This window comes from Cheilinus undulatus, linkage group 24, assembly GCF_018320785.1.
Source record: "Cheilinus undulatus linkage group 24, ASM1832078v1, whole genome shotgun sequence".
NCBI classification, from domain to species: Eukaryota; Metazoa; Chordata; class Actinopteri; order Labriformes; family Labridae; genus Cheilinus; species Cheilinus undulatus.
The window spans coordinates 25,020,612-25,035,488 of record NC_054888.1 but is presented as its reverse complement, the minus strand read 5'-3'; the positions used below and the strand labels follow the sequence as shown (position 1 = coordinate 25,035,488).

Genomic DNA, 14,877 nt, shown 5'->3' with positions numbered 1-14,877 from the left:
CTGTATTACACTATACAATGGTATATTATAGTACGATGAAACACAAAATAACACAAAAACTTATGGTATGTTGTGTTACACTACGATGATTAAACTAAGATTAAATTACACTGTGTTTTTATGACTGCATGTAAAAATAATATTGTTTGGTTTCTGCACAACAAAATGATACAAAATACTCTTTTCTACTCATTTCACTTGTATTACAGTGTTAGGCTTCATAGTGTTACACTTTGTTAAGTTACGTTTGTGGTGTTCAGTTCGATGTGTAACACTCAGTTGTGTTACACCTTGTTATGTTACACCTCTTGTTGGTTCACATTGTTATTATACTTCATTGTGACACACTTTGTTGAGTTACGCTTCGTGATGTTGTAGAGTCATTTGCTTCATTGTATTACATTTCATTGTGTTACACTTCACTGTGTTAAACTTAATCCTGTTACGCCTCTTTGTGTTACACCTTGTTGTGTCACCCCTCGATGTGTCCGGCCTGGATATGTTATGCCTCATTGTGTTACACCTCGCTTTGCCAGGCCTGGATGTGTTACGCCTCATTGTGTTACGCTTCGTTGTGTTACACTCGTTGTGTCACGCCTCGTTGGATTACACCTCATTGTGTTATGCCTTGTTGTGTTACGCCTTGTTGTGTTACACCTTGTTGTGTTACGCCTTGTTGTGTTACGCCTTGTTGTGTTACACCTCATTGTGTTACACCTCATTGTGTTACACCTCATTGTGTTACGCCTCGTTGTGTTACGCCTCGTTGTGTTACGCCTTGTTGTGTTACACCTCATTGTGTTACACCTCATTGTGTTACGCCTCATTGTGTTACGCCTCGTTGTGTTACGCCTCGTTGTGTTACGCCTTGTTGTGTTACACCTCATTGTGTTACACCTCATTGTGTTACGCCTTGTTGTGTTACGCCTTGTTGTGTTACACCTTGTTGTGTTACGCCTTGTTGTGTTACACCTCATTGTGTTACGCCTTGTTGTGTTACACCTTGTTGTGTTACGCCTTGTTGTGTTACACCTTGTTGTGTTACGCCTTGTTGTGTTACACCTCATTGTGTTACGCCTTGTTGTGTTACACCTCATTGTGTTACACCTCATTGTGTTACACCTTGTTGTGTTACGCCTTGTTGTGTTACGCCTTGTTGTGTTACGCCTTGTTGTGTTACGCCTTGTTGTGTTACACCTCATTGTGTTACGCCTTGTTGTGTTACACCTTGTTGTGTTACGCCTTGTTGTGTTACACCTTGTTGTGTTACGCCTTGTTGTGTTACACCTCATTGTGTTACGCCTTGTTGTGTTACACCTCATTGTGTTACACCTCATTGTGTTACACCTTGTTGTGTTACGCCTTGTTGTGTTACGCCTTGTTGTGTTACGCCTTGTTGTGTTACACCTCATTGTGTTACACCTCATTGTGTTACACCTCATTGTGTTACGCCTTGTTGTGATACGCCTTGTTGTGTTACGCCTTGCTGTGTTACACCTCGTTGTGTTACACTCCGTTGTTTTAAGCTTGCTTCTGGTAAGCTTGCTCGTATGACTTCTCTTTGTGTTATGCATTCTTGTGTTGTATTTCCTGGTCTTGCTTTCTTGTGGTAATTTTCCTTTTTACTGCCTTATTTCTCTATGCCTTGTTGTGTTTAACCGCATTGTTTTTTTTGTTTTTTTTTGTTCCAAGTGTCCTGTCATTACACTGATATGATACTGACTTATACCCCTGATGTATGTGTCATGCTTTTTGGCTTTGTTGTGGTTGGTTTTTCGTACCATCTTAGTTTTTTTTTTTTTTTTTTTTTTTGCTACACTGACTGTGTTCCTGTTCTTTTTGTGGCATTATCAGTTACATTTTCTTCTGCTTTGTTTGGGCTGCATTAAACACAATACCCTGCATTTTTCAATAGATTGCATTGCATCACATCAAGATATGTAGTGATCAACCAAAGTTTTTTTTTTTTTTTTCTAAAGACACAAATCTTAAGATTAAATAACTTCAAAGATATCTTAATGCCTGTTTTGAGAAAACCCCCACAGGCTGAATATGTTAGGACATATAAACCACCGCATGACTGGTGCTACAATCCTCAGCCAAATGCTATAACTCCAACTAAATTCCCTTACCCTTCAGAAGATAAAACATTCCAATTGAACTTCAAAAATGATTTTCTGTGATGTTTACTAGATGGTAAAACATAATCCAAACCCAATATTTCAGCTGCAGAATGTTATGACAACGAGGCACCTTGAAGTAATACAAAATCAATGGAGAGTGATTAACTGTTTTTCTCCTGCCGGCGTGGATGAGACTTACTTGTACTCTCTTTTTGTAAAACAACAGTGCTGGAGTTTGATAAGGTAATCTAACACGTGTCTGGACAGGCTGTTTGAGCAGCAGTAGTGTCCCCCTCCATCTGTGTAGACACAGATTCATTCATGCTCAGATAGGAGGCTAGTTAAGCTAGCTTTAGGCAGTGGGAAGCTATGCTTCTACAACTAGGCTCAGATTTAAGCTTAATGTTTAATGCTATGGCCTCAGAATGACGTCATTGTCCAATGCTAAAGGCCTGTAGTCCCTCTACAAAGAGTGCAACCTCACTGCTTGGCCATCTGCCACACATGCTTCACTTGATATCATCAGAAATGTGAGCATTGAAACCTCTTTATTGTTGGAAAATGATAGGGAAAATATTAAGGAATAGTAAGAAGATGAGAGGGAATAACAAGAAAGAGGATAAGCGGATCAACACGAATCACGCTGGGATTTGGAGTCGAGGCAGTAAACTTGCTATCACAGTGTCAAGAAGATAGTTAAACGAAAGTTCTGCTTGTTACAAAACAAAGTGATTAATCTCTATACTTAGGAAGAAGAGGCTCTTTTTATGGTGACTAAGCATTCCAGGGTGTGAAGCATTGGTCATGGCCAGCTGGTAGATTCTGAACTACTTTGGGAGTAAGCTGCTGCTACAATTGGTAGGAAAGTGGATTAACATTTTAAGATTTTAAGCCTGACTCCCCCCCTCTACTGTTTCTGATCTCAGGCAAAAAAGCATTGCCGTCAACTCGTGAAAAATTAAAATGGCATTAATGATGCACTGATTTTGTCAGAAGCAGAAAATAGAAGAATTACATAAGTGCTATGGATGCACAGTGCTGGAACCAATCATTAACAGAGGAGCAGGGAGAGACTGGTCCGTCCTGGTGTTACTCACCATTTACGGTTAAGGGTAGGCATCAAGAGGACACATAGAGGAAGTTTGGGTCATATGCATCATCCATGCTCATTAGTGACACCATTAGTGCCAGTGCTGTTGATCCTGTTAGTTTACAAGGCGAGAGTGGCACAGCCAGGACTCTTCCAAGAGCTGGTCACCAGGCCAAGCCGAGCAATCTGAAGGGCCTTAGGAAGAGAGGTGACCAAGAACCTGACGGTCACTCTGACTGAGCTCCAGAGATCCTGTGAGAGGACGGAACAGAGTTCTAGAAGGGCAGCCATCACTGCAGTCCTCTGCTGATCTGGGCTTTAGAGTGGATAGACAGAAGCCTCTCCTCAGTGCAAAACACACTGCTGAGAAGCACCCCCACAGCATGATGCTGCCACCACCGTGCCTCAATGTTGGGATGGTAATGGACAGGTGATGAGTGACAATGGTTTACTCTAGACAAGTGTTACTCAACCAAAGAGCCCAACTGTTAAAAGATATCTTTGCAAGAGCTGCAAGCTAAGTGGCACAAAAGAGGCAGAAATGGGCAAAAACAGGCAAAAAGAAGGTCAAGAGGGGCAAAAATGGGAAAAAAGGAGCAAAACGTGGAGCAAAAAAGTGGAAAAAGTAGGCAAAAAGAGGCAAAAATGGACAGAAGTAGGCAAAAGAGGGTAAAAACAGACAAAAAAAGTGGCAGAAATGGGCAAAAAGAGGGGCAAAAAAGTGGCAAAAGCAGGCCAAAAAGGGCAAAAACAGGAAAAATGGGCAAAAAATTGTCAAAAATAGGCAAAAAAGTGGCAAAAGTGGGCAAAAAGGGGCACAAAGGTGGCAAAAATAGAAAAAAGAAGAGCAGAAAAGTAGCAAAAACAGGCAAAAAAGTGGCAAAAAAGTGGCAAATGAAGGCAAGAACAGGCAAAAAAAGTGGCATATATGGGCAAAATGGGGCAAAAAGAAGGTCAAGAGGGGCAAAATTGGAAAAAAAGAGGAGCAAAAAGTGGCAAAAGAAGGCTAAAAAATGGCAAAAACAGGCAAAAAAGTGGCATATATGGGCAAAATGAGGCAAAAAGAAGGTCAAAAAGTGCAAAACTGGGAAAAAAGAGGAGCAAAAAGTGGCAAAAGAATCCAAGAAGGCCAGAAATAGGCAAAAGGTGGCAAAACAAACGGCGAAAATAAGCAAAAAATGGCAGAAATTGTCAAAAGAGGCAAAAAAAGATCAAAAGTAGGCAAAAATGGGCAAAAATAGGCAAAAAAAAAAGTGGCAAACATAGTCTAAACAGGCAAAAAAGTGACAAGAAATGGGCAAAAACAGGCAAAAAAAGTGGCAGAAATGGGCAAAAAGAGGCAGAAGAAATCAAAGGGGGCAAAAAAGTGGCAAAAATAGGCAAAAAAAGGCAAAAAAAAAGTAGCAAAAGTGGGCAAAAAGGTGGCAAAAATGGAACAAAAGAGGCACAGAAAAGTAGCAAAAGTAGGCAAAAATGGGCAAAAACAGGCAAAAAATTTGCAAATATAGGCAAAAAAGTGGCAAATAAAGGCAAAAACAGGCAAATAGTGGCAGATATGGGCAAAAAGGGGCAAAAAGAAGGTCAAAGGGGGCAAAAATGGGAGAAAAAAGGAACAAAAATAAGTGGCAAAAGGGGTTAAAAGCAACAAAAATTGATTAAAGGTGGCAAAAAATGGAAAAAGGGGCAAAAAATGACAAATAAGGGCAATGGAAATACACAAAGAATAGAATTAAAGCCTGATGTATAAATGTGGGAAACAGACTGATTAATGTGACTTGCAGTGGATCATTTCTGAGGTCAAAGTTTTCCTTTTTAAGATTTTCTGGGGAAATAATGCATCAAATCATCACAAAAGAGCCACACGTTGAGTAAAACTTCTCCAGACTACAGTCTGAATACTTTGTGAGTGCGCTGTATATCGATGTAAGGGTTAGGGTTAGGGTTAGGGTCAGGGGCCTTCATCCTAGCCTTAACCCTACTGGGCCAGTGTAATCTTTACAGAGGTGAAACCTGCAGAAATATGGTGGAAACATGGGAAAATCATGACTCAGCGTTCCTCAGAAGTTTGTGATCTCTAACTGTTGCAGATCAAACTAAACAATCTCCGTGTTGATCCGTTCCTACAGCAGAACATTCTCTGCCATGTTTCTTTAAAGCCACTCTGCAGCCATCAGATCTAATGTGTCATCAGCCAGCATCAGTGCTGCTGGAGTGCTGTTCAGCCTCTTCAGGCTTTTTGCACCGTGCAAAAAAGAACTTGATTCACTGCAAATCCAGTTCAAGGATGTCATAATAAGCCCTTATTTTGAATCTACATCACTGCTCAGCTCTTTAAAAAGATGCTCTATTCATGTGTGACGCTGAGGCCGCTGCTTTTTAAAGAAAAAGGTCTTAATGAGACACAGCCATCACAAATGTGTGCTTTTACGTCTCTGCAACTGCATGATGGACATGTGCTGACCGCGCTGAGTCATCGCTTTTTCAAATGTCAGGGTTGTTGCTCACTGCAGATGACTACACTTACCATTCAATTGTTGCTGTTATACTGTCAGTTATTATTGTGAAAACCAGCGCTAGCCTGCGTGTGAACCTCGTGTATGACAGTCTGTTGGAAACCAGGAGAAGGGAGGTTGAGTATGAATTATTCCCTTTAGAAATAAGGAACCTGCTTCAGGGATAACGGAGGCATCTGTAAGTGTGTCGTGTTATTGGAGGACAGGGAAAACATGCTCTGCTTCAAGCTCCCACTGCTCTGAAATCAATACCAGCCTTCTTTGGGGTGACATTTATGACTCAAAATCACAGAAAAGCCTCAACTGATGGGAACGTCTGCACAGAAAAACATTTTCCAGGAGCATGATTGCTCTTTTTGTGGAGTTTCTATCAAAGTTTTTCCCGACTTTTGAAGCCTGAAACACATCACAGCTTTTATAAAACCATAGATATACCACTTTTAGAGCCCAATCAGCACCCTTGGGAAGCTTTATGGTTAAATTTAAAGCATTAAAACGCACCAGGACATAAAGTTCCTTTGTTTAACCTCCTCAGACATTACGATGAGGCTTTCTTATGAAACAGGATTCATTTCTGCTCTTACACTCCCTGAGAGAGTGATCCACAATGTCTGTTAAAGTTTAAGTCTATTACGTTAAAGTAAATGTTGGGAGAACTTGCTCTGACATTTCCAATTATGTTTATAATGTTGGGTATTTAAATAAATTTTAAATAAATCTGATCGGCATTTTCAGGGGAATTTGGACATTTCCAGGATTGTCACGAAAACTGCAGAAATGTATCAGTAACTTGGGAAAATGTATTAGATTTTTTTTTTTTCGGGGTATTTGCATTGATATTTTTGGGATTTTCATGGAAACTAGGGAAGGTTATTGGTGATTTTTGGGAATTTGATTTGGAGGTGTTCTTTGACAACAAAATTAGGATTTCTCTGGAAACTTCACAGGATTTGTTTGAATGTGTGGAGGAATTTTCCCTCATTCTTGGAATTTAGGTGAATGTAAATTTGATTAGACTTTTTAGTAGAAGTTATTTAAATCCTGCAGGAAATATGAACGGAATCTTTGGGGAATTGTTAGTTGGAATGTTTAGGCTTTAAAAGTTTCATGGAAACATTTTGGGAATATTTGACAGAAATTTGGAATACCTTTTTATTTAACACTTTTAAATATGTTGATGAATTTTCATAAAACTGTAGGTGAATGGATAATTGGGGGAATTAAATTGGACATTTTTAATGATTTTCCTGGAAATTCAGGGTATTTATTTTGAGGGAAATTTGAATTTTATTGGCATTTTCAGGGGAGTTTGGGAAATTTGTTTCCATGTTTTGGTGAATTTTGAAATTTGAATCATTTTCATGGAAATTGTGGAAATATATTTCTAATTTTGGGGAATTTTATTTTAGGCATTTTCTTGTACATTTCGGGAATTTCTTTTGTTTATTTTTGGGAATTAGATTGGGAGTTCCTTTAAATAAAAAACGCGATTTTTCATGCTAATTTCAGGGAATTTGCTTGAATTTGTGGGAGAATTTTCTCAGGTTTACATGAAATTTGGAGAAATTGTCAAGATTTGAATATTTGAGAGGATGTTTTAGGGAGAGTTGCTTTGAAATCAGAGGAAATTTGCTTGTAAAATTTTAGGAAATTTAAGGGTTTTTTCGGGAAATTAAGTATTGGAATGTTTAGGTTACGTGACAAAGTTGCACTAAAATATTAAAGGAATATTTTGAACAAATTTAGGAATTTTTAAGGGAAATTTGCTTTGAGTTTGTTTCATTTTCTCTGGATGTGTGAGGGAATTTTGTTTGGGAAGTTTAAGGATTTTTTTTATTTGTGTCTTGATTTATATTTATTTGTTTATTTGTTTGTTTTTTGTTTTTTGTTTTTTGAGGTGGGTTTGCTTTAAAAAATTCATGAAAACTTGGGAAGTTTATTTGTTAATCCTTTGGAAATTTGGTTTGGAGGTGTTCTTTGACAACAAAATTAAGATTTCTCATGGAAACTTCACAGGATTTGTTTGAATGTGTGGAGGAATTTTCCCTCATTCATGAAAATGTAAATTTGATTAGACTTTTTAGTAGAAGTTGTTTAAATCCTGCAGGAAATATGAACGGAATCTTTGGAGAATTCTTAGTCAGAATGTTTAGGCTTTATGAAAAAGTTTCATGGAAACATTTTGGGAATATTTGACAGAAATTTGGAATACTTTTAATTTAACACTTTTAATCATGTTGATGAATTTTCATCGAACTGTAGGTGAATGGATATTTGGGGTAATTCAATTGGACATTTTTAATGATTTTCCTGGAAATTCAGGGAATGTGTTTGGATATTTTGGATAGTTTTAGTAAACATTTTGAGGGAAATTTGAATTTTATTGGCATTTTCAGAGGAGTTTGGGAAATTCGTTTCCATGTTTTGGTGAATTTGTTTGGAGCATTTTCAGGGAAATTGTGGAATTGTATTTTCGATTTTTGGGAATTTAATTTTAGGCATTTTCTTGTAAATTTGGGGAATTTCTTTTGTTTATTTTTGGGAATTAAACTGGGGGTTTCCTTTAAAATAAAACGCTATTTTTCATGCTCATTTCAGGGAATTTGCTTGAATTTGTGGGAGAATTTTCTCTCGTTTACATGAAATTTGGAGAAATGTATTTGTAACTGTTTGAAAATTTGAGAGGATATTTTAGGGGGAGATGCTTTGAAATCAGGGGGAATAGTCTTGTAAATTTTTAGGAATTTGCATGGATTTTTAGGGAAATTTGGTATTGGAGTGTTTAGGCTATAAGACAAAGTTGCACAAAAATATTAGGGGAATATTTTGAACCAATTTAGGAAGTTTTAAGGGAAATTTTCTTTGAGTTTGTTTCATGGGAATGTTCTTTGGATGTTTGAGGGATTATCTTTTTTCTTTTTTTTTTCTTTTTTTTTTTTTGAGGTAGGTTTGCTTTAAAAATTTTATGTGACTTTTGGAATTTTATGTAGTTAATCTTTTGGAAATTCGATTTTAAAATTATCCTGGAAATTTCAGGGAGTTTGTTTGGAATTCCCTGATTTTCATGGTATTTGGATGAATTAATTTGTTAATCTTTGGTTATTTGATTAGACATTTTAGGGGAAATTTGAGTGTTTTGGGGGGGGATTTCTTTGGAGATTTTAGGGATTTTTCATGGAAATTGTCTTTTTCAAATATGAGGTATGCTTTGATTTTTTTTTTTTTTTCATGGAATTTAGGGTAATATATTTCCAATTGGATGTTTTAGGGGGAATTCGCTCAGAATTATTGTGAAAATTTTAATTGGCATTTTGAAGCTTTATGGCTATCACTGAAACATTCAGGGAATATTTGAAACAAATTTTAGGTTGCTTTTAACAGGATACTTTTCAAACATGTTTATGAATTTTCACAGAAAATATAGGTAATTTGTTTGAATTTCTGAAAGGAAAATTTGAAATAAATCAAGATCATTTTAGTGGAAATTTGTCGATGCTGAGCCTTCACATGTCGTTGTGGTCCATCACCTGATAAGAAGAAAAATGACTCCTCCAAACAGCCAACATGTCTGCTCTAAAACCGATCCAGGTCTGTGTTTCTGCAGAATCAGGACCTTCAGGAGATTTCTGAATATCATTTAATTTAAAACTAATTCCTGTTCAAAGACAGGGCCGCGGTTTTAAATTTACCGGGTCCTTCTGATCCAGAATAAGTCGGAGAAACTAAAACTGCTTTCCTAACAGTCCCTGTGATCTCAGGAGGGTTCCTGTGAGTAATCGTCCTGGAAAAAGTCCATTTAATGTTTCCTCACACTGAAACATCCAAACATCAAGGTTTCATTGTATTTCAAGCCGTTTCCCACTGCTGACGCCGTCTAGACACTTTGTCATTGACTTTCCCCACATGAATGCGAGACGTATTTTTCAGGGTTAAGAGAGAGAAGAAAAGACGAGTACAATAAGAAAGGACAACTTAGGAGAAGATTTTATGCTTTTGGACAAAGAAAAGTGAACTCCTCCAACTGCCTGCACAATCAGACACTCACCCGCTGGTGCTCTGAGTCCATCCCCCCACCACCATCCACAGGATGACTTGGCTCATGTTGCCATGGAAACAGGAATTACCAAAAGCTCAATAATATCTGGATGGAGGGCAGAGAAGGAAAGGGAGAAAGATGTGGCTACAGTGCGGAAAAAGTGAGGCGTTTCTCAGTACTTGGTTTCTGTCACAAAAGTGCAAACATCCAATAATAGAAAAAAAAAAAACAAGACTTTAAAATGTGACATTTTCATTCAGTATTCTTCTGATTTAGGGCTAAAAGAGAGCATGTGTCAGACATATAGTTTCCAAAGCATGTGAGGCACATTTGATCCTAGGCTATAATAACATGACTTGACGCGACACACCCTGCAAACATTAAAATTTACCCTCCAGGCTCCTGTACGCTGTCTAATTTTGGCTTTTCTACCAGAGATTGGACAATCAAGTAAGATCTTTTGTCAGCAGTCCAGAAGCACTGTGAGGCATGTCGGCAGACAGCAACAAAGACGGGATCGAGGGATCTACGAGGGCAAAGCAGTGTCAGAAATTTAAAGACGTACGCCGCTGATTTAGAAAATAACATTTTTAAGTATAGATTCAACAGCAGAATGTACCAGTGAGAGCATTTAGATGGACTTGAACATCCTGGTCTTTTAATTATACTGCTGTAATGTTTGGGCGGGGAACTTTGAGATGCCGGCTTTCTACATAAATTTTAAAACAAACAAAATACTATAGCGTGGCTATGTCTTGTCGTATTTGCAGGAGCAATGGCGAAAACCTAAAAATATGGTCTTAAAATTAGAAACACATGTACGCCAAAATGAAAAACAAGCTGCTACACAGACATTATGCAGTGTCCATGCATCCGATCAGAAGTAGACAAAATCAAATCATCATAACAGAAAAAAAAATGCATTATTGTCTGAAAGTCATGCTAAATTGGAAAAACAAGCTACTTTGCAGACGTTACGCAGCCTTGTAGCACCACATTATGTAATAACGCCACATTATGTAAAAATGCAATAAATTTTCAATTCATTATGTAATAACGCCACATTTTGTAAGCCACTAAGCAGTTAGAGTTAGGACAAACTGGGAACAATGGCAGGGTGAGTGGCCAATTATCACCCAGCAGTTTCGCTTCACCCTCCCCTCAATCTCCCCACAGCAACTCTGAAAACAGGGCATTTAAAAACACAAAATTAACCCTTTTAAATATCACATTTGTGTTACTTTTCCATCGAATGAGTAGTTTAAATGTCGGACTTGCATAAAATGAATAAAATGGAAAAAATGATCATTTTGAAGAAAACGACTTTGTTTCCATTTTTCTCAACCACCACAATGACAACTATCGGGAAGTTTATCTGGCTTCGGTCAAAAATGTCATGCAGCTTCCATTCACCCAGCCTGAATTTGCAAAAATCAGACCCTCATGACAGATGACAACATTGCATTAAAGTCTGAAAACTCTTTAACATGCATGCCATAATGGGTGCTAGTTTAGTTCGGTTGGTAGTGCAGGTGGCCTTGTGCAAAGACCTGAGTCCCAAACCTGGTCTCCCATGCACGCTAAAATCAGACCATTATCACAGAAGACAGAGAGGTTGTATTAAAGTCAGAAGGCTCTGACTCTGTAACATGCATGCCAAAGAGAAAACCGAAGGTGTTATGCAGACATCACACAGCCTTCATGCACCCAGCCTGAATTTCCCAAAATCAGACCATCATAACAGAAAAGGGTAGAATTCCCTCTCCAGGTTGGGAATGAGATCCTGCCCCATGTGGAGGAGTTCAAGTATCTCGGGGTCTTGTTCACGAGTGAGGGAAGAATGGAATGGTAGATTGACAGGCGGATCGGTGCGGCGTCAGCAGTGATGCGGTCTCTGCATTTGTCTGTCGTGGTGAAGAAAGAGCTGAGTCGAAAGGCGAAGCTCTCACTTTACCGGTCGATCTACGTTCCTGCCCTAACCTATGGCCATGAATTGTGGGTTGTAACCGAAAGAATGAGAGGAGCCAGATGAGGTGGCTTGGGCATCTGGTCCCTGGTCCCATCCTCCTGGATGTCTCCCTGGTGAGGTGTTCCGGGCATGTCCCACTGGGAGGAGGCCCCAGGGAAGACCCAGGACACGCTTGAGAAACTATGTCGCTCAGCTGGCCTGGGAATGTCCCGGGATCCCCCGAGAAGAGCTGGACGAAGTGGCTGGGTAGAGGGAAGTCTGGGCTTCCCTGCTTAGACTGCCTCCCCTGCGACCCGACCTCGGGAAGATGGATGGATGGATGGAAAGACATTCATAACAGACAAAAGGATTGCATTAAACCCTAAAATCCCTTAATCTTTAACATGCACACCAAAGTAAAAATAAATCTGTAACACAGGCGTTATGCAGCCTTCATGCATCCAACCTGAATTTGCAAAAACCAGACCAGCATAACAGAAGAAAAGGTGGCGTTAAAGTCTGAAAGCCCTGACTCTTTAACATGCACGCCAAAAAGAAAACTAAAGCTGTTATGCAGACCCCTGCAGCTATGCAGTCTCCACACACCCAGTCAGAATTAACCCAAATCAGACCACTGTAACGGACAAGGGACTTTAATGCAAAGTCATTATCAGGTTTGTTTTCTAATTATATGAAAAATGTGTCAGGCTCTATAAAAAGATCCTGACAAGCTCTACAGAACTGACACAGTCTGCCTAGTTACTACTCACCTTCCTCACTATGCCCTTTGACTGATATTTCTCCATCTATACATTTGAACTGTATGTGAATGGTCTTTCCTGATCTTCAGCCAGCATTCCCCGTGCTTCACAGTCATGAAAACTGTCAGATTTGTCAGAAGTCTTTGGGCTTTTGTTCCATTCAGCACATCCAGCGAGTGCATGCACGAGTCGATTGCCTGTGGCACATTTCCATCTCCCTCTCCCTCACTATCACAGACATCATCACACGCCGAGCCACCACGTTAGCAGAAAGACCCCCTTCCCCCACCCCCCATGAATTAATCTGTCAGGAGCAGGATCGCAGCATTCCTCTCCCTCTGCTTCTTATCGGCCCCTCTGAGGCAACTTCTTAAGTGGGAACGGGAGATAAGATGAGTCGGAAGGAATGAGATATCACAAACTAAACTGAGATTTAATTTGTGATGGAATTTCTAAGCATGCACTGTGACGGTGCGCAGGTAGCACTTTGCGAGGTTTGAGCGCTCCATCTGGGCAGACAATTGCTCTCCGCCTGTGCAAACAATTCTTAATTACCTCTGTCTGATTAACAGGAGATTTTGACCTGAGTCCCAGACACAAATAAACCACAGGTGTGTGATGGGAAGCCGCCACAGGATATACAAACCAAGACCCAGACACGTACGCCTTTAGTCAACAAATCCAGCCTATAATCTGCTACAAAGACACCTAGACCAGAACTTGTCTGCTCTTCATCGTTGTGAATGTGATATCTGAAGAATGCTTTGGGGGATTTTTTTCAAACTTTCTACACGCTTACTCTCAGACTCAAAGATGCAAAGATTAGAGTTTGAAGTTTATGGATGAAAGTTCAACATCATTGGTTTGTGATTTTGCATGCAAATGTTTTAAGGGATTTCCTTGTAATTCTGCAAAAATGTCTGATGTTTGAACATTTGGCAGAAACTGCCGAGATCATTAGGCCTCATGCTCCCCCCTCGCTTGTGATATCTTAATCCTAACCCAGGGATTTGCTTCATTCTTTGCACAAATATCCACTCTGGCACATCAACCCTGCACATCACCATCCCCACTGTGGAGCACGGTGGTGGCAGCATCATGCTGTGGGGATGCTTGTTAGCAGCTGTCTCTGAAAGGCTTTTAAGGTAGAGGGTAAAATGAACCTGGCTTGACTTGAGAAGGGCTGTTCACACTCATTTATAATATGAACACATACTGTGCTTAACAAATGTATTAGACCACCCTAACCCTAACCAAAGTAAGGTTTATGCCACAGCTGCCCTAAATGGACAGCATTGGTAATTACCAAAATCATTTTTTATGTTTCTGCGATGGTTAAAGCACCAATATGTAGAAGCTCTTTAACCCAAATAATATTTTTAATGCTAAAATATAATTATTATTGTTATCCATGAATTTTCAAATGTACTGATTTACAAAAAAACTGAAAAAATAGTAAAGCACATTAATATTTCTTGATTAATATGTCAAATTATAGTTATTTACTTGCATTCCTGAACAGAAAATGAGTTTTAGTGGTTGAATGTTATGCTTGATTATTTTCTGACTTCTCAGAGAAGCCCAGTGAGCCGGCTCAAATTTGAGTGAATTCAGTTTGAAATTCCTCATTCCTGTTCTAAATGGTAAAACGTGGAGAGCTGACTGAAAATGAAAGAGTCCGCATTAAAGCACTTCATGATGCTGGATGGTCTCTGAGACAAACAGGGAAAGACATAAAGTGTTCTCAGTGTGGTCAAGTATGCTTTGGAGTCAGCTGCCCAGACTGGTACTTAGAAAATGCTCCAAGGAAGAGGCAGGAAACCAAAGTTAACTGAAGCAGATGTCAGACAGCTCAAGATTTGAAGTACTAGAGACAGAAGGAAGAGCACTGCTGATCTTCAGACAGAGATGAATGCTTCTAGATCAGAGTCTGAGAAAGTCTCCAGAATGACCATAAGCAGACGACTGAGGGAACAAGGCTTAAAGGGAAGAACAGCTGCTAAGAAGCCATTATTGAGGCCTGCAAACATCCAGAAATGCCTCAGATTCGCCAGGGAGCACAAACACTGGACTGTTGATGACTGGAAGAAGGTACTCTGGACGGACCAGTCCAAGTTTGAACTCTGGGGTCAGCATGGTCGTGTTTATGTCTGCAGAAAAGCTGGAGAAGGTTTTGATGCCAGATGCACCCACAGTGAAACACGGTATCATGAACAAGAACGTCTACCACAACATCTTAGTGCATCATGGAATCCCTTCTGGACTGAATCTGATTGGCCGTGGGTTCATATACCAACAAGACAATGACCCCAAGCAGACTTCAAAGCTGTGCAGAGACTATTAGACCAAGAAGTCCAGATTTGAATCCTGTTGAACAAATTTGGGATTTAGTAGATTCAAAGATTG

At 39.4% G+C, this 14,877-nt stretch overlaps 1 protein-coding gene across 1 annotated transcript; it reads left to right on the top strand.

Annotated features, from left to right (window-relative positions):
- Nucleotides 1-499: 499 nt before the first annotated feature.
- LOC121505980 (keratin-associated protein 4-4) lies at nucleotides 500-1,462 on the top strand. The gene has a single exon (XM_041781439.1). The coding sequence runs from the start codon at nucleotides 500-502 to the stop codon at nucleotides 1,460-1,462; it is 963 nt and encodes a 320-aa protein (XP_041637373.1).
- Nucleotides 1,463-14,877: the final 13,415 nt, after the last annotated feature.

What these genes read in the sequence shown, in the direction of transcription:
- LOC121505980 (XM_041781439.1), top strand. Translation starts at nt 500, where the DNA reads ATGTTATGCCTCATTGTGTTACACCTCGCTTTGCCAGGCCTGGATGTG.